Source organism: Ciona intestinalis, unplaced genomic scaffold (genome assembly GCF_000224145.3).
Source record: "Ciona intestinalis unplaced genomic scaffold, KH HT001161.1, whole genome shotgun sequence".
Classification (NCBI taxonomy): Eukaryota; Metazoa; Chordata; class Ascidiacea; order Phlebobranchia; family Cionidae; genus Ciona; species Ciona intestinalis.
Window position 1 is genome coordinate 1 of NW_004191482.1, and position 19,266 is coordinate 19,266.

The 19,266-nt window shown below is 35.7% G+C and overlaps 4 protein-coding genes across 4 annotated transcripts; all 4 read left to right on the forward strand.

Moving 5' to 3' along the window:
- Positions 1–471: 471 nt before the first annotated feature.
- LOC100186809 (optineurin) lies at positions 472–3,376 on the forward strand. Its single transcript, XM_002123279.4, has 2 exons — positions 472–557; positions 1,711–3,376. The coding sequence occupies exon 2, from the start codon at positions 1,746–1,748 to the stop codon at positions 3,078–3,080; it is 1,335 nt and encodes a 444-aa protein (XP_002123315.1). The 5' UTR covers positions 472–557; positions 1,711–1,745; the 3' UTR covers positions 3,081–3,376.
- LOC100176589 (DNA replication licensing factor MCM4) lies at positions 3,377–10,818 on the forward strand. The gene is made up of 13 exons (XM_002123414.3): positions 3,377–3,679; positions 3,912–4,126; positions 4,600–4,780; positions 5,215–5,298; positions 6,715–6,983; positions 7,126–7,402; positions 7,458–7,592; positions 8,018–8,191; positions 8,603–8,745; positions 9,044–9,254; positions 9,441–9,614; positions 10,056–10,290; positions 10,431–10,818. The coding sequence occupies exons 1-13, from the start codon at positions 3,410–3,412 to the stop codon at positions 10,679–10,681; spliced, it is 2,619 nt and encodes an 872-aa protein (XP_002123450.1). The 5' UTR covers positions 3,377–3,409; the 3' UTR covers positions 10,682–10,818.
- A 123-nt stretch (positions 10,819–10,941) lies between these two features.
- On the forward strand, positions 10,942–16,087 carry LOC100182046 (lactadherin-like). Its single transcript, XM_002120230.3, has 6 exons — positions 10,942–11,340; positions 11,585–12,218; positions 12,531–12,578; positions 12,646–12,810; positions 13,192–13,364; positions 15,473–16,087. Exons 2-6 carry the CDS (start codon positions 11,984–11,986, stop codon positions 15,608–15,610), a joined length of 759 nt encoding a protein of 252 aa, XP_002120266.1. The 5' UTR covers positions 10,942–11,340; positions 11,585–11,983; the 3' UTR covers positions 15,611–16,087.
- Positions 16,088–16,253: 166 nt separating this feature from the next.
- Positions 16,254–18,939, forward strand: LOC113474033 (lactadherin-like). Its single transcript, XM_026840251.1, has 5 exons — positions 16,254–17,334; positions 17,497–17,544; positions 17,785–17,952; positions 18,129–18,304; positions 18,751–18,939. Exons 1-5 carry the CDS (start codon positions 17,100–17,102, stop codon positions 18,886–18,888), a joined length of 765 nt encoding a protein of 254 aa, XP_026696052.1. The 5' UTR covers positions 16,254–17,099; the 3' UTR covers positions 18,889–18,939.
- Positions 18,940–19,266: the final 327 nt, after the last annotated feature.

The window sequence follows — 19,266 nt, forward strand, 5'->3', positions numbered from 1 at the left end:
AAAAAACAATTCGCAGCAGAACCCTTGATTGATTTTTTGTGGAAATTTTTGAACTTTTTCCTCGCTGCATATGGGGGAAAACCCGAATGCAAAATTATGATTGGTTGTTTTTAATGCATTTATTGGGCATGTATGTAAGTTACAAATATTTTTTGTCGATTATGAAATCTCACATTTGATATATATTAGGAATTTACCTAATTTAACGTATATAATATCTTTCTATTCGTACTCCGACAATAATATTTTTGGTAATGTCGTATACGAGCTTTTTCGTTAAAGTTCGGCTCCCTAGATTTTTAGCTACTGTTTATTTTATCGGTTTAATTGATTAGCATTAAACTTGACAGTTGGTTACCTTGCTTTTTACTTTAAAACTGGTGCCTAACCCATTCGCTACTTTATGTTTCCAACACCACCATGCGGCGTGATTTTCCCGCCAAATTCCATTATAACGCGCGAACTTGTTTTGGTAAAAGTTGTTCAGGATATTAGGAAATACATATTGTTTAAGTTATTCTATAGAATTCTGTGTGGATTTGCAACACGTTTATAAGGTAACCATCGTCTGCATCTTATTTTGTTTTAGTAGTCTAAAAGTATGCAAAACGTGGAATATTAAAAGTGCGGCCTGCACGGGCATGCAAACTGTAGTTTTACACAAACATCTTGTGTAGTAGGTTTATTTTTTACTACGTTTTCCATTAATACTTAGTTAAACCTGTTAAACCCTAATTCCAGCTTTAATCGTATTTGGGTGCTAGTGAAAAATCTTACCCCCCACCTTATTTGCTAACCACTAACCCCTAACCACCAACCTCTAACCCCTATAACCACTAACCGCTACTATACTGCCGCTGGTGACCAGTGAACATTTTGGTTTCAAAATGTTCCTTACGTCTCCCTGATACGCGCTGTATAATTTAAAAAAAAAACAAACTCGGGCGTTGGTGTCGAAAACTAACTTTGAAAATGTGCAAAAACATGCTGCGTCACCGTAATTCACCTGACTTGCGTATGGTTAACGATATATTATGTCACAATATCGATATGTTACGTCACAGTAGTGACATATTACGAACGTGACAGCACGTTATAATCTTGTTTTACGCACTGTTTTATGCTAGGGAAAACCCCAAGCCCCAACCCTTAACCCAACCCTAACTTTTACTTTTAACCCCCAACCCATAAATCGCCCAAAAAACTAACAAATTACGTAATCTCTAACGTTGAAATCAAACGTGGTAATACGCATTCTATGATGTAATAATCTAACCTTTGTTTAATCCATGACGGCTCCTGTGAAAAATACGGTGACACAGCACGATTTCGTGCATTTTCAAAGTTAATTTTCGACACGAACGCCCGAGTTTTTTCAAAAATATATAATACAGCGGGTATCAGGGAGACGTAAGGAACATTTTGAGACCAAAATTTTCACTGGTCACCAGCGGCAGTATTACCCAACTAACCCCCTAACCATCAACACCTAACAGGGTTAGTGGTTAGCAAATAAGGGGGGGGGGGGGTTCTTCACCAGTATTTGCTTTGTGCATGTGTTGATAGTCTTTATTCTCCTGCATAGGATAAACAGCAATATAATAAAAGTTGGCCACCCATTCATAAATGTATAAACCTACCTAAGTACCTATTTTATCGTAGTTGTTGCAAACATTTGTCATTTTGTGTTTTTATTTTCTATTTTTACAGTTACTTATTTATGTTGATTAAAAGGAAGACTAGTTATGAGTTATGAAGCGCCTCAGTTAAGTGATGAAGCTATCCAGGTTGCGTTGCAGACTGGACTTCTTGGAGATCAACTTCGCCATGTGACGGTTGAGCAGCTGAAGAGTGCAACACCTGGGTTGTTGATCCAGCTTTTCATGAGTGTTCTGCAGAAGTTAGGAGTAAATACAGATGAATTAGGTCGACACCCTTTGGCTGATACTGAGAATGTGGAAATGACTCCGAGCTACACTATAAAACTGTTTCGTCTTCCTCTAGCCATAAATAGTTGTGTACCTTCCATTAAAATGACATCTGGTGACTTGATGTTCCCTAAATGGAAAACTACTCGAGGTTTGATGAGCGTGGTCGTCAACTACCTTCGTTTAGTGGAAAATTTTGGCCACGTTTGGAATGAAGTTGCACAGGATTTTGATGACAGTGAAAAGAAGCTGCATGTGTTACGTCAAAAGATGTTGGAACTGCAGAAAAAAGAGGAAGATTTTATTTCTCACATGGAAAATCATAAAGATTTATATGAAAAACAGAAACTTGAATTGAAAGGACTGAATGAAAAATGGGATCAGGTGTTGGTAATGCAACAACAAAAAGTCAAAGAGAAAGAAGCTGCCAAGCAATGCTTTATGGAAGCATCTCAAAAACATGAAAGGGCCCAACAAGAGTTGGAAAACTTAAAAAGGCACAAAGTAGAATTGGAAGGTTGCATTATTAGCAATCCACAACAATACGGAGAAGAAAATCAAGCGCTGGTTAAAAAATTAGAAGCTTTGAATGCGGAGGCGGATCAGCTATCCCATGACAGACAATTCACGGAGGAAAAATTGGAGACCAACTCAAAGATGATAGAAATAATGCAGTACGACTTGGAGCAGATTAACATTGTTCAGAAAATGGCAGACACGGCAAAAGATACAGAGGATCAACTAAGGAAGCTGAAGGGGGAGATAAAAGTAACTACCATGGAGAGGAAGGTGCTTAATGAAAGGAAGAAAGCTTTAAATGAACAACTTGTTTCAAGCCGTGAACAACTTCAACGACTGAGGTTGAGATCCAATCAAGAAATTGCTGCTATTGAGCAAGAACTTGTCAAGTTGAAAAGTGAAAATGAAATCCTTAGTTTAAAAGTTGTGAGCAAGTCTGACAGAATGGAGAAGCTACATCAGAATCTGCTTGAAGAAAGAAGGAAGCGGGAAGACATGGAGTCAGCTTATGCCATTGCTGTAGAAAAGTTAAAAAGTACACAAACCTCCCTCATTGAAGATTTTATAAAAACAAAGGAACAAACAATACAACTGCTACAAAGACCCGGCAAGCCATTAAATGAACATATTTAGTTTTAAAAAGTTTAAAATGTTTAACAATTGATTATATATATATATTTTGTTGTATGATGGTATTTGTTAAGCTTACATTGCTACACATGTTTACATTCTGTGGTATTAGTCCAAAAATTGGTCCATTTTTATGGCTACCACTGATTGTCACCCTGGTGGAATAGACACCTCTTGTAGTCTTGTTAACATTTGATAACCTCTTTACTTTGTATGCTTTGTCATTGTAAAAAATATTCACAAAGTGCCGATTGCATTTGTGTTCATCTAACATGCATTGTATTTTATTGCTTAGAGAAGTATTTGAATACCTAGTTTGAACAATCTTCATTATGTCGTCACCTGATCGTAGACGACGTGGAAGACAGACACCTGATGCTGCTCCCAGCAGTGATCTTGACATGCTGCCTCCAACATCACCTGCACGTCCCGTTGATCTACTCGACGCAACATCAGATTCGATCCTTGCGCCACAAACACCCGCTAACATAAGTGAAATAGATCTGAGTTCTCCACTATTTTACGGAACTCCTAGCAGTGCCAGGACACCTGGTGGGACAGCGCTTACACCTGGTAGAACTCCAAGAGGAACAATGACGCCGGTATTAATATTAATCTCCATCATATCTAAACTATCTCTACTTTCTCTTGCAAAGTAATGATTGCTCACAGATGGGACTTTTTAAGCAAGCTTTGAAATACATGGAGCTTGAAGCTAAATTTGCTCTACAAACCTTAAAAAAATAATGAGTTTTTAGTTAAATTTTAATTCAATATCTTCCACAACCTTCCTCTGCTTTATCTTCTCTTTTTATTCCTATCATAAATAAATAGGTTCGGCAACGTGCAGACTTGGGAAGTAACAACAGAGTCCGGGTTGTTAATCTTCAATCAGATCAAAATCCTGAGCAATCTCGTCATGAAACGATTCCGGAAGAAACAGAAGAGGAGCTTGCGTCTTCTGCTGATCCGGCCGGACATCTTGTGATCTGGGGAACTGATGTTGTGGTCAGTCGGTGTAGAACTCGTTTCACACAGTTTATAAACAGGTGAAAAATTGTTATTTCTTCGCTTATCATTGGTTTGACATAACGTGTTTGCTACTTCCTTTATGAACGGCGTTTTTTGTCTTTTTTTTATTAATTAGCATCACTCAAGTTTTTCAAGAAACGTAGGAAGTATTAACAAAAAAAAAACAAAATTTGGTTTAGTATAAATAGTTTCCAAGTTACTGAAATTAAAGGCTAATATATCTAAATGAAATAAACTAATTCCATAAACATATTTTTGAAGTTTATTAATGTTATATATTCCTTGTTTAGATATGCCCAATTAAAAAACACTAATTAATCTAATTTTTTATCTTACCAAATTTGCTTAAATAATAAACCAACCGCACATTATTGTTAAAAAAAGGAATTTAGTTACTGTATTATGTTGCTTTGTTGTAATATTTTTGTTATTATTAAATTGCTAAAAAGAACCAGATACCGTGTTTTAATCTCCATCATGTTTTATACAGTTTCCTACCATCTGAAGAAGACGATGCAATGGAAACTGATGGTGGCGATGCAAATGAACCAATGTATCTGAGGAAGCTTGAGGATATCAGTGTTACTGAGGAACCTTACTTTGAAGTGGATTGCTCGCACTTGAAAACGTTTGATGCCGATTTGTACCGGCAACTTATTTGTTATCCACAGGTGTGCACGTGTGCTGATCATGTTAGATTAGATTAGGATTTATATTGTTGGGTGAGAACAATCAGAGCCCCCTTGAATCCTTAAATATAAATGGATTTTTTTCGAACACATGTTGTAGCCTATTCATTTTTTACACAAGTAGTGGAGGATACAAAATATTTTGTAATAAATACATTTTGTTTTATTTCCTAATGTGGGAGGCTATTACTTAAAAGACTGTATGGGTGTTAAGTAGTTTATATGTTTACATTTTTTGCTTATACAAGAATCACAAATCTTAATGGTCCATACACAGTTATGCACACATAACACATTACTGTTCTTTAAGAAAGCAATGAAAATAAGTTTGCTGGGAAAAAAAGAATAATCGGAATGGTGTACCAGTATGAAATTATTACTGCTCAGAAAAAAGTTTAAAAAGTTTAACTTTTTAGGAAGTCATCCCAACATTTGATATGGCAGTAAATGAAATGTTCTTTGGTCGATATCCGGATATTTCACTCGAGCATCAGATACAGGTAAACTGTTGCAGTGAAATTAAATGATATTATTGATGGATTTATTAAACTATTTATTGTATTGTCCCTAATCACTAAAAAGTATTTATTCTTTGTGTTTGCCTTGGATTACTTACAAAAACTTTTTTATTAAATTAGTTTACTCGTCCCATGCTGTTGTTTCCCCAAAATTTTTTCCTTTTAGTTTTAAAAGATCTGCAATATTTCAATTATTTTTCAACCACATACAAAATTAACCTAAAGATGAGTAGCTCCTTATTGCCGCAGTAACTTAAAAAAAAACAGCTTTAACTCCTTAGGGACGAGTAGTGCAAATATGCATTTTGAAACAGGTGTTCACATAAAAGTTCATAATTTTGTTTATAGTAGGTAAAATTTCTTACAGTTGGTTTTATTTGAAAGAGGAAGGAATTATCCACCAATATAACGTTTGAAAAAGGCATCATAGCATTTAAAAGTTTTTCCAAACTTGATTTGAAAACCGTAATGTATTTTTTAAGAAGATGGTCTATATTCTGCCCAAAAATCAAGGTTTTAACGTCATTCTGTCTAATAAAAGCGATTTTATTTGATCTCTATGTTGCTCTGGGGCTTCCCCGTCTAAGTTACCGGTTAAAAATGTGGTTTTGCGTAAAAACGGCTATGTCAGCTGTTTTTGCAAGTTTTTTTAGGTATTCTGAAGCAATTTTTACATAAATTATGTTTTTGTGTGTATTATCTAACTTCTTTTGCTTCTGCATGTTGTTTCTACCTTTACATTCATAATAAATCGGTTTTGGCAAGTTTTGTTACGATTTTAGCGAAAATGAACTTTCAAAAAATGACGTCATCAGGTTATAAGTGACGTAATTGACCCCTTTGACGTCACCAATTCAAACAATCATTTTAGTTAGGTAGTAAACAAACCAGGAATCAACTTTGCACTAGATTCCTTATGTATTTTTTACCTAAAAACCCAAATTACACATAAATACAAGATTTCTGATGACGTCATTCAAAATTTGATGACGTCATCAAAAAAATCAAAATACAATCTTGTAGCAATTTTTCCAAAGAACAAAAGTCTAATTGATCTTATTTCGCCAGCACAAACACCTGTGTCGCTAGAGAGCAATATGTGACAGTCGGTCAAAAATAAAAATTTGTTAAAATATATCTCGTCCCCAAAGAGTTAAAAGGGTTCTTAGGTTTTACAAATCATGAGTACAATGAGCATCAGGAAATACCTAGATTGTGTAACCTTGAAACCGCAAGAAAGCTTTGTAGTGTTTACCATTTTATAGCCTGCACACCTTCACAGAAGCAGCTGAATCCATCAGTCTTTAAACTAGAAATATATCAAGATATGTATCATTATCTCTAAATTATAATCAGTTATATATATATATATATGCAAAAACTAATGTGTAAATACAGGTCAAGCCATTTAACGCTGAACGCACAAAGAACATGAGGAATTTAAATCCTGAAGATATTGATCAACTGATCACCATATATGGTATGGTGATCCAATCTTCTTCTTTGATCCCTGAGATGAGGGAAGGATTCTTCCGATGCAATGTTTGTAATCATGAAGTAACGGTGGAAATTGAACGTGGCAGAATTGCTGAGCCTTCGATTTGTGATCGATGCAAAACAACACATTCAATGTCTCTCATTCATAATCGATCATTATTCACAGACAGGTAATTAGGTGATGTGTTATTAATATGTGTTTATGGTGTTGTATTCAGAAATGGCACTGCTGTACATAAGTTAAAATCACTTGGAAACAGAATTGTTCTCTGTTGTAACACAAATGTAATGTTATGTCCATGTTTGTTTCAGACAATTGGTAAAACTACAGGAAGCGCCAGATGACATGCCAGCAGGTCAAACACCGCACTCAGTGTCTTTACATTCATATGGAGATCTGGTTGACTCGGTCCAACCCGGAGACAGGGTGATTGTAACTGGTGTTTATCGTGCCCAACCCCTGCGAGCTAATCCACGAATGAGGAACGTCAAATCTGTCTACAGAACTCATGTTGATGTTCTGCACTTTCGTAAAAAAGATGAGAAAAGACAGAAACTTTACGAAACTGCAGATGATGAAGATAGCCAAGTAAGAACTCGGCTGTTTTTTCTAAAAAACTTTTTTTACTATGCTCATATTATAGATTCAGTTCAGCAAGGAAAGAGTTGAAATGATTCGATCGCTTTCAAAGAAACCAGACATCTATGATCGTCTTGCACGAGCTGTTGCACCAAGTGTGTTTGGACACGATGATATCAAGAAAGGAATTCTTTTGCAGGTTTTTAATTTTAATGGCAAATATATTTATCAAGCCAATTCAAATCTGAAATACTTGATTAAATAAATATACTTTGTGTCTGCTAAAGAGTTACCATGTATACACCTTTACATGGGATTTTTTCATAATGGGTGTCATCTTGATAACTGTATCTACAATTGTTGTTGGTATCCTGCCCAAAGATACATTGGAGAAAAATTTAAGTCTTAACAGCCAGTAATTAGTTTCACCTGGGTGTTGAGGTAATGGATCAATCCGGCCTAAATCCCAAGTTCCCCTTGGTGTACCTCCTGTGCGACTTCAGTACTTTACCCATATACAGTAGTAGTGATATTGCTTTTACAAGCGTCAGTTACACTATTTCCTGTTCAAGACAATATCATTCAGTATAATATTCAGTTTAAACTTTACATTTATATAAATAGTTGTTTGGTGGTTGCCGCAAGCAGTTGAAGAATTATGCGAAAACTGGAAGCAAGACTGGTATGAGATCTGAGATGCATGTGTTGTTGTGTGGAGACCCAGGAACCAGCAAGTCACAACTGTTGAGATACGTGCATGATAAGTTGTCACCTCGTGGTCAATATACAAGTGGAAAGGTATGGTGGCTTCAATTGCGTTTTGTATAAATATGTCAGATTAGATTAGATGCAAAGATTTTTGTCATTTGTTGACCTAATATATGTTTGTTTTTTTTTATTTGAATTTGTAAGCAACAAATTCCTAGTCATGCATACTTTACTATATTTGGTCAAACTACTGCTAACAATTTCTGTGCTAACACGAAACTATTAGCACAGAAATGTTTTTTGAATTATTTAGAAATTTGTGTTCGTAACTTGATATATACTTGGATGTATTCGTTTAAATTTGGTATAGAACAATAAAACACCAATGTAAGATCAGTATTTTTAATGAATAAGAAAATATGTTTGAATCATCAATGTACAGTCTTCTCATTCTGCATGAAATGCTTAATATTATTAAAAAATGTAAAATTATATTTCTAGGGTTCAAGTGCTGTTGGTTTGACAGCTTATATTACGAAAGAACAAGAATCCAAACAGTTAATGATGCAACCGGGCGCGCTTGTGCTTTCAGATAATGGTATTTGCTGCATAGATGAGTTTGATAAGATGAATGATAGTACAAGGTATTTATATTTAATCTTATAAATATCCGTAACTGTTTTAATGGGTGTGTAACTGTGTATAAATGTTTCTCACATATTTGTTTGTTTTTAATATACAGATTTACTTATTCATTTTTTTTATAGTAAATATACCTGATTACTGTGCTGAATCAAAAACAGCGCTGTTTTAAATGGAAAAATAGAAATGGTAGATTCAGTTCAGTAAGGACTATCTGCACACCAATTAAAATGTTGCCTTCAGTTCCCCTTTAAAATCACCTGCATATGATGTACAGTTCATAAACTAACTTTGTGATAGATCGATTCTACATGAAGTCATGGAACAACAAACTCTCTCCATTGCAAAAGCCGGAATTATTTGTCAGTTGAATGCTCGGACATCAGTGATGGCCGCTGCCAATCCTTGCGAGTCGCAGTGGAACCACAAAAAGACGATCATAGAAAACATCATGCTTCCTCATACACTTCTCTCAAGATTTGATCTCATTTTTCTCATGTTGGATCCTCAAGTAAGTTTCTTATTGTGCAGGATGCTAGATTAGATATTGGCAAGAACAATTTATTGTGAACCACAAATGGATAAAAACTGCTTATTAGATGACTTGCTACCAGGGTTATTCTCAACACCATATTGCAGCAACAAAAATTAAGTTTCCCTAATATGTTTTCTTTGTTATTCATCCTTATTTTTACAGGATGAAGCATATGATCGTCGACTAGCCAACCACTTGGTGTCACTCTACCACCGTACACAGGAAGAAGAAGAAATGGACGTCATGGATTCCGAGGTTTTGAAAGATTACGTGGCTTATGCTCGGGCTTTTGTTAAACCTCGCCTCACAGAAGATGCAGGGCAGGAACTTGTTCAGGTGAGAATTTCTAATAGAAACAGTATAAAACTTTGTTCTTTAGTCTGTATCAAAAAATGGTGCAAGTTTATCCATTCAACACACAAATTAATACAATGTCATTCATTTATAAATTTGAAAGTAGGATGCATCTTGGCTTTTACCATTGGGTGTTTTTTTCTCAATTGACTAATTTGCAAGTGTTCAAAATGACTAATTTGAAGTATCCAAATAGACATAAAGAAAGAGTATAAAAGTCATGCCTATGTCTACTACATTTGTTCTCTTTCTTTGTGTTCCTGTTTTTTTGGAGTATCTATTTATTACGAAGTTCATGTTGCGAGGATAATATTTTGTAGGAAAATTGTGCACAAGGCCATATCAGGCTGAGAAAGCAGTTTATGTGTTTTTGTTTTGAATTTTGCATCTGGGGTAATGCAATGTTTAAGTTAATATTTTTAGGCATATGTTGAGATGCGGAAGGGTGGTGGTAGTGGCAACAAAGGAGGTGTAACTGCCTACCCTCGCCAGTTGGAATCACTTATACGACTCTCAGAAGCACACGCCAGAAGTCGACTCTCACTCAAAGTAGAAAGAGTTGATGTTCAAGAAGCTTTAAGATTGTACAGAGAAGCTCTCAAGCAATCTGCTACTGATCCTCGTACTGGCATTGTTGATATTTCAATTCTTACAACAGGTGACATGTTAAATTTGGTTGTTTTGTTGTCAATGTAATTGTAATACTCCAATCGTATTTAAATAACACTTATGTTTGCCTCTACTTGCAATATGTTGCAAATAGTATTGTGTGTTTATTTATGACTTTACCTTTTTTAGGAATGAGTGCCACTGCTAGAAAACGCCAAGAGGAATTGAAAGGAGCTCTAAAGCAATTGATTGACCAAGACAAAGGTCGTGGTGGACAGGGTGGTAAAGCTGGTCCCACCCTTCGCTGTCGACCGTTGCTTGATAGATGGAGAAGCCAGACAGACCAGATCATCACACAAGCGATGTTCGATGAAGCTGTTCGTGCTTTACAAGATGATGAAGTGCTTGTTCGTACAGGGGATGTCATTCGTTTGTGTTAAACACTTGGTATAAAGAAAATGTATTTGGGCATACCAACTTTATTGGTTTCCAGACAGTTAAAACTTGTAGTTTCCTATCATGATTACTGCTAACTGCCATGTTTATATTTGTATATTGTTGGTTATTAAAACTAAAATGCACAAAATGTTGTTTTGGTCGTAACAGCACATAAATTTGACGTATTATGATAGCAGATTATTTAAATGCTATTTAAAACTCTTCGTAAAAGTTGGTTGCAGAAAATTGCATTCACTGTTGAAAATATTTGAGGAAAACAAGTAGTTGCAACAGTGCATTCGGCTTCTGGATTGGCTGCTGCTTTGAATTTTCTAATCAGGGCTATCATGTTAAACGTTTGTTTAAATAATGATTCTAGATAAAATATCCAAAAATGTTTAAAAAAATGACCAATAGTTTAACCACGTCTTTAGTCCTATCACAGAAAACAAGAGCGTCGCAGCGTATCGAGATGACGTCCTTGACCCCCTTCCAATGACATTCCACGGCTTCCAATACATACTCGTCGCCTGCGATGTGTTCAGAAAATATGTGCGAGCGTGGCCAATGCGTCGACAGACACGGAAGGAGACGGCAAGTCTGTTGTACCATCGATGGTTCACCGTACACGGAGTGCCGGAAACTATACACTCGGATCGAGGTACAAATTTTGAAAGTTTATTGTTGTAGGAATTCGTCCAACTCATGGGGAGCTCGCAGCACGGCTTATCACCCAGCACGCAACGGCGAAGTTGAACGAAATAATAAGACAACAACTACGATGCTTTGAAACTACGTGCAAAAAGACGAGAAAGCCTGGAACAATGCATTGTCAGCCGCTGCAGCCGCTTACAATTCAAGTAAGCATGAGAGCACCGGCGTCGCACCTCATTTTCTGTTGACAGGTCGAACACTCCGTCTCCCAGCAGACTTAATAAATCCGTCACCAAATCACAGAGTCTGGGAAAATTTAGAAGGGTTGAGTTGATATTTTACCTCCAAGCATAATTGGTCGTCGTGGCGCCAGTGCACCATCCGCATTTTGACAAGGTCGACAATTCTCGTTGTGCAGTTGATAACTTGGCTCGTTGTGCGTATTGCGGTTAAACCGTTGGTGTACTTCTTTTGGGTTATTGTGTCGAGGCAAAGCGAATCCTGTATGTAGAGCAGCGTTCCGGATCACACACTTTACGTAAAGTATTGATTAAGATGTTATCGGACTAACGTAATATTTAATTGGTCTAGTACTCTAGTGTTTAACCCTTCGCTTTTGTTTGTAACAGCGATACTCTCTTACTTTTAAAATGCTTAAACTTTGTTGCTTTTTCACTTTCTGTTTCCTTCTACACAATATTCGAGAAATTAAATCTCAACAACCTGAAGAGATTTGTTTCCGGCCTCCAACAAATCCCAACCCAGGCAGACCCGGTAAGAGAGGACCTCCCGGAGGAAAAGGTGACAAGGGTGACGTTGGTCCAACTGGGCAGTGTGTTTGTGATGAAATGTCTCAACTTCGTCAGGAAATACAACAACTTAATCGTAAGTGTGGTTTACTGATGTCGTTCGTAAATTTCCTAAATATATATAGTAGGGTGGGGGAAGATGGGACAGTTTGTCAGACAAGACGTTTTTTAATTTTCTTTTAAGTGTGGTGGTATTCTGATGTCTTTCGTAAACTTCCTGAGTATACCAGATTTATAAAAAATCATATTCCTATGATAATTTTAAAAAGAAAACCTTCAGTTTTTTATCTTAATTGTATTAACTATAGAGTTATGTTATTTCGTAACGGTTGTTCTTACGTGCCTACTTACAAAGATGTCAAGTCAGAGATCCCTTTTCTATGTTTAGGCAGGATCGCAACAATCGAACAATTCAAGCATTCTCACACTGATAAGCGTAAGTTGTGATATTATATTGGTTGAATCACATTCTCACATACTTAGTCTGGTAATACATTCTCCAGTAACACATTGCTCGGTTGGAATGAAGGATAGGAGAGTAAGAGACGAAGACATCACCGCATCTGCTACTTTCGATACCGGAATTAACACATACTACCACCCAAAGCATGCGCGTTTGGATAATGTTCTAACAGGGGTACATGTGGGAGCGTGGGCATCTGGGAACCGTGAGTACGATCGTTGTGGCTGTATGTATATTTGTATGTATGTTTAAATATGCAATTTGTATCAGTTTTAATTTTAAACGATTTGGTCGGTATATAACTATACTCATGTACAGAGTCATGTACGTCGCAACAATTAGTTTTTTAATAGAGAGAACTTTGACTAAATAAACTAATGCCTGCTTATTATCAACGACAGTACATTTTGAATGTATGACTGACATTTTAATATAAACAACCTATAGGGGCCACTGGGTTGGAGCAATTGCCTTTTCTGTTCCGCGAGGACAAACAGCCCACATCGGTATAAGTTAAAGTTTTTAAATGCACCTTCTAGGTTTCTTCAAGTCACTGCTCATAATAATATTAATAACATATTTGTAGTAAGTCCTGGAAATTGGATTCAAGTTGATCTTCAATCTCCCACTCTTTTAACTGGAGTTGTGACTCAAGGTAGACCGGAGAGACATTTGCAATGGGTTACAAGTTACAAAATCGCATATGGAATGAATCAAACCAGTTTTCAAACTATTCAAAGCAGTAACGGGAACGACTTGGTAAGTGACGGGAACGACGGGGTAAGTTTAGAAAAAATTCGCAAACGAATTAAGAAAAAAATAATATATATAGTACAGTGGGGGAAGATGGGACACTTAAGCTCATATTGCCCAATATTTCCAAAATCAAAACACATAACGGTTTTTGGGTGATACCACGAATTGGTACTATCCGTTATTAATTAACAATTTAGAAAAACAAGGGAGCAAAGCTCTAATGAGTGAGCACGTATAAAACTAATTAGCATATTATTACTTAACCCTTCACCCAAAGCTCGATCAAAAACAAACGTGAAGTAACCAACAAATCGGTTTTCAGTCGCAATTTGTGACCATGGAGAAGTAGGTAGAATGCATTTATAAATGTAATATAACTAATGAAGACTCATGATGTATGAGGATTAAGTGATTGGTAAAGAACATATACGTAAATACGCTTTGTACATCTCCTGGGCCATGTGTTGACTTGTCAATTTACACTAGTTAACGTTATCGTCACTTAAAAACATTTATTTTCGTGATTTTGGATAAATTTTAATCACTCAGTATTAGGTAATGTTAGAAGTTATAGTACTATATATTGGACAGTAAGAATATATAGTACTGGGGGGAGGCGGGACACCTTTAGCACATAATATCTTAATATCCTGATCGTGTTTTAAACAATTAACAACGGTATATGGGAGTCGTGAGGATATGGTTTTATAATTCTGTTCTTTGTTTACTACCAAATGGGACGAGAAAATAGGATTAAAAGGTTTCCCATCTTCCACCACCCTACTATAATATTAAACATATGATGTTTAACTAAAGAAAATGTTTCAATTACGATAATAAGGTATAAGAGTAGTGCTTTTAATGCGTCAATCGTTGTGTGGATTCCTTATTTCAGTATAACCGCTGTTTCGAAATATCGTATGACTAGAAATGATCGGCCTAATTGTTTAGGCGCGTAGAAACATATTTATAATCTCCCAAGTTCGATCTTCGACCGGCGTAACAAGCATTTGAGGTTCATTTTCTTTTATTAAGAGCAAATGGCCAAATTTTGAATATGACTTCAAAGTATTATCCTTTTATTATATCAGTATCTTAAATTTGAGTAAGCCTCAAGGTATAAAATATTAAATTAAAAGCAAACCTTTCAAAGTTTGGCAATGAAAACATACAGAACTACAATGTGGGGGAAGATGGGACTCTAAATTAAACTATATTTATATTAGCAGTATTCTGCAACTTGTGGTTAACTACCGAGTTTAACAGGCTGTGCTAGTTTCTTTGCCATGTAAACTTCATATATATAACGTTAAACCGATATTTTTTTGTTATTTTTGTCTCAAATTAAAGTCACATTGACCCCTGCCTATTTTTTTATGTTTATATCTCAGTTTTTTTTTTCACCAAACTAAAACTAGTTTCATGAGACAAAAACAAACTGTACGAAATATTTTTTGTTTTATGAGGCTATGAAACTAGTTTAATCGTTCACACTCGCAGACTAAACAATTTCATCGACTTTACTATGATTTAGCGAGCATTAAATATTAGCACCTTACTATTTCGCATTTTCTTTTAACCTGTTCAAAATATACTGTTTCTATTTTACATATTTTTTCAATACTTAAAAACAGTAATCAGCTTTGACGCGCGTTTTATAAAGTCGTGATAATACTGTCGAATAATTCTGTAACCTTATTTTTCTGATTATTATTAAATATTTTCCTGAATATTATTAAAAAAAATTAAAAAAAAGTCTCGTCTGACATAGTGTCCCATCTTCCCCACCCTACTATATATTCTTACTGTCAACCAAAGTGCGCGGCGAAGGCGATTACTGTTGTTAAGTATTTAAATATTCGGTGTTAAACGAAAAACATTTTTTCAATGGCCGACAAGTCATAACATAAGAATTTTCAGATATTTTGTTTTTATGAATTCTTGGGCGTCCATGTTCTTGTCGTATAATCACGTCTCACCCCACTGTACTGTATAGCCTATATCCCGTTTTTTTTTCTATGAAAACATATAACCTTTATACTTCAATCTAAAAAAAATGCTGCGCCAATGTAAGCCAAATCATAAACTTCTTTTATCGATTTGTGTTTCAGATATTTCAAGGAAATAGAGATATGAATACGAAAGTTACAAATATGTTTCCTGCTCCAATCATTGGACGTTATGTACGTCTCATACATATTACTTATCATAGACATGCATCAATTCGATTGGAATATCTGACTTGCTGAACTGCACGCTCAAGAACGACCGAGACAAATTATGATTAATGTTACGAATCAGTTCTCTCTTATGTCCGATTTTATTCAACTTTTAATTTAATATATAGTAGGGTGGGGGGAAATAGGACACCTTGAACACAAAATATAATGTTATTGAGCACGGTAGTGGTCATATAGATTCTTTTTCGTCGAACAGTTGGCGTTGTTGTTGTTGCTGATAGGGCGATTTTTTTCCGCAATTACATCAATTCTCAATTTTAACATTTATTCTTTAATCTCTTGATAGGGTTAATTAATACTATGCTAATTAGTTTATACCGTGCTCATGCATTAGATCTGTGATCTCTTGTATTCATATTGCTGTTTCATATCCTTTGAACTTGTTTGGTTTATAGAAAGACCAACTTTAATTTATCGAGGTCTCTCTGTACAACAGTATGTAAATACGGTATTTATAAATGTAAATACAACATTAGTATCAAGGCATTCATATGTGTTGTTAATACTACGTCCGCACCATTGTACTTAAAATCACATTTATTATATTTAGAAAACTCCAACTATAGCTTAACAACATAAGTTACAAAAACTATAACAGAATACTTAATCAGGAACAGTCTGCAAAGTAACGTTACATTTGAGACTGCACAGAAGATACTGAACGATTGTCATACAAAGAAAACGTTAAAATTAAAAATGTTGCAAAGACACACGCAATAGATGGCTCGGGCTTTTAATCAGTGACGTCACAACGCGCCTTTAACCAGTGACGTCACAACACGCCTTTAACCCGTGATGTCACAACGCGCCTTTAACCAGTGACGTGTCCAAAACCCGTCAACCAAGAGCAGGTTCGAACTTAACAATAAAGAATACCTGTATTATGCGCTGTAGGTTTAATTAATGCACCGAATTTAATAAAACAATACAAAAGATAAACTGCAATTGTTGGTGTTTGTAATTTACGCGATATGTGCTCACAGTATTGCTTTCAGCGTCTCATTTATTCCTAACAGAGAGGACAACAACTTGTTCAAATATAACAAATGACGCCTCGGAACAAACACAGACGTTACACAATAAGACGTGATATATTAAAAGATTTCAAACAAATTGCTTTTGGAACAAAGTTTTAGTGAGCGTTTTTTACCATAAGTTGATCAGCAGTTTCTGGGAAGTAGGAAATATAAATATTGCTGTTATTCCTCTAATGCGAAATCTTGTTATTACCCTATAGAGTTATAAAATACCAAGTTAGCAACAAATCGAAGCATTTAATGTCATGTCGACAGTTTCCAGCTTTAAGTTTTGATCCATAACACTTAATTAATGGGTCAGTATCTAAACAATGCCGACTCTTAAACGATCAACGCAAGTCTCTAATGACCATCGACTTTTCCGTCGGTCTTGATTCGATGGTATTGGAGTAACGTAATATTTAATCAATAGATTGTTTAACCCGCTTTGTTTCTAACAGCGATACTCTCTTACTTTTAAAATGCTTAAACTTTGTTGTTTATTCACTTTCTGTTTCCTTCTACACAATATTCGAGAAATTAAATCTCAACAACCTGAAGAGATTTGTTTTCGTCCTCCATCAAATCCCAACCCAGGCAGACCCGGTAAGAGAGGACCTCCCGGAGGAAAATGTGACAGGGGTGACGTTGGTCCAACTGGGCAGTGTGTTTGTGATGGAATGTCTCAACTTCGTCAGGAAATACAACAACTTAATCGTAAGTGTGTTGTAGGGCCTATACTTTAAACCTTTGTGTACTACCTATGGTGTTTCGTCAAATCAAAACTCAATGGTTAAGCGGAGTGTGTGATTAATCTGTAACTTATAAATATATATTGTTAATGTTAATCTACATTTAGCTCACATGTTATTATTTCAGGCAAGATCGCAACACTTGAACAGTTCCAACATTCTCATACAGACAAGCGTAAGTTGTAAACTTGTTGTAAACCAGATTCGTAAAGTCAGGCGGTAATTCGCCGATTGTTTCCCCACGCCAACTTCCTTTCGGTCTTATGGGGGTTTGGGGCCAGGCATCAGACGGAAAGCACGGCCGGGGACAAATAGTCAAAGGAAATAGTCACGGAGAAAATAGCCCGGAGGAGGGGCGAGTGAAAATAGGCTGGAACCAGCTATAAGGCTGCCTAATTTTATAATAAATTTCCAGTAACATATTGCTCGGTTGGAATGGAGGATAGGAGAGTAAGAGACGAAGACATCACCGCATCTGCTACTTTCGATACCGGAATTAACACATTTCACCTTCCAAAGTATGCGCGACTGGATAATGTCGATGTGCTAGGTCATCATATTGGAGCGTGGGCATCTGGGAACCGTGAGTACAACGAGTTACGGCTGTATGTATATTTGTATGTTTAAGTTCAACTTGTATCAGTTTTAGATTTTAACGAATTGGCCGATTAAGTAAGTAGAACTTTGATTAAATAAACTGATTTGACTAAATAAACTTCAAGTCACTGCTCATAATAATATTAATAACGTGTTTTGTAGAAAGCGCTGGAAATTGGATTCAAGTTGATCTTCAATCTCCCACTCTTTTAACTGGAGTTGTGACTCAAGGCAGACCAGGGGGGCATTTTATGCAATGGATTACAAGTTACAAAATCGCATATGGAATAAATCAAACCAGTTTTCAAACTATTCAAAACAGTGATGGAAACGACGTGGTAAGTTTTGGAAAATTTCGTAAACGAATTGGGAAGGAAATAAAACAATCTATTCTTTCTATGCAATGACAAAAATGAATTTGTTGGGTTATTTACGTCGTATCGTCTTTCGATTGACGAAAAACGTTAAGTAAGTTGGAGTAAAATGGTCCATGTTTTTTATACCAAGGGGTAAGCTGGGAATCGGGGTAAGATGGGATACTTCTCTATTTACGAGTCTCCATTTGATAAAATTTGATAAAGGAAATACTGGTCTCCTATATGCTTGCTATAACCATATCTTTCCCAGCCTTTTCCATCTCATCCTACTGTATCATAGCCTACTTTGTATCTCGAATTTATTTTTGGATGAAAACATAGGCTATCCATTTTATACTTCAATCTAAAGAAATGCTGCACCCAATGTAAGCCAAATCACAACCTTGTTTTATGGAATTGTGTTTCAGATATTCCAAGGAAATAGAGATATAGATACGAAAGTTACAAATATGTTTCCTGCTCCAATCATTGGACGTTATGTACGTCTCATACATATTACTTATCATGGGCATGCATCAATTCGATTGGAATATCTGACGTGTTAACCAGTAATTAAAATGAAAATACAAATGCAGTAAACGTTTGTCACGCAATAATTTTATCGTGTTTTTTTCGTATATAACACACACATTATTATATTTTATTCCAATTACCTTAAATTTGCGGTGTCCCGTTTACAGCCGTATTTAAATATTGGTTCATATAGACAGACACCTTTAGCACATAATATCCAAATATCCTCGTGTTTTAAACAGTTAACAACCAACTATGACACTCGTGAGGATACGGTTTTATAAGTCTTTGTTTACTACTAAATAGAACGAGAAAATAGAATGATCAGGATTTCGATCTTCCCCACACTACTATACAAACAAAAGTAATTAATTGTATAGTACAAATAAGACTAAAAGTACTTAAACGTA

Bases quoted from the DNA above. Each gene is read 5' to 3' on its own strand.
- LOC113474033 (XM_026840251.1), top strand. From the start codon at position 17,100: ATGCTTAAACTTTGTTGTTTATTCACTTTCTGTTTCCTTCTACACAAT. The intron at 17,953-18,128 runs GTGAGTACAACG...CGTGTTTTGTAG, and splicing joins AGCGTGGGCATCTGGGAACC to AAAGCGCTGGAAATTGGATT. The intron at 18,305-18,750 runs GTAAGTTTTGGA...ATTGTGTTTCAG, and splicing joins ACAGTGATGGAAACGACGTG to ATATTCCAAGGAAATAGAGA.
- LOC100176589 (XM_002123414.3), top strand. From the start codon at position 3,410: ATGTCGTCACCTGATCGTAGACGACGTGGAAGACAGACACCTGATGCT. The intron at 7,593-8,017 runs GTTTTTAATTTT...TTATATAAATAG, and splicing joins AGAAAGGAATTCTTTTGCAG to TTGTTTGGTGGTTGCCGCAA. The intron at 9,615-10,055 runs GTGAGAATTTCT...TAATATTTTTAG, and splicing joins CAGGGCAGGAACTTGTTCAG to GCATATGTTGAGATGCGGAA.
- LOC100182046 (XM_002120230.3), top strand. From the start codon at position 11,984: ATGCTTAAACTTTGTTGCTTTTTCACTTTCTGTTTCCTTCTACACAAT. The intron at 12,579-12,645 runs GTAAGTTGTGAT...TACATTCTCCAG, and splicing joins GCATTCTCACACTGATAAGC to TAACACATTGCTCGGTTGGA. The intron at 13,365-15,472 runs GTAAGTGACGGG...TTTGTGTTTCAG, and splicing joins GCAGTAACGGGAACGACTTG to ATATTTCAAGGAAATAGAGA.
- LOC100186809 (XM_002123279.4), top strand. From the start codon at position 1,746: ATGAGTTATGAAGCGCCTCAGTTAAGTGATGAAGCTATCCAGGTTGCG.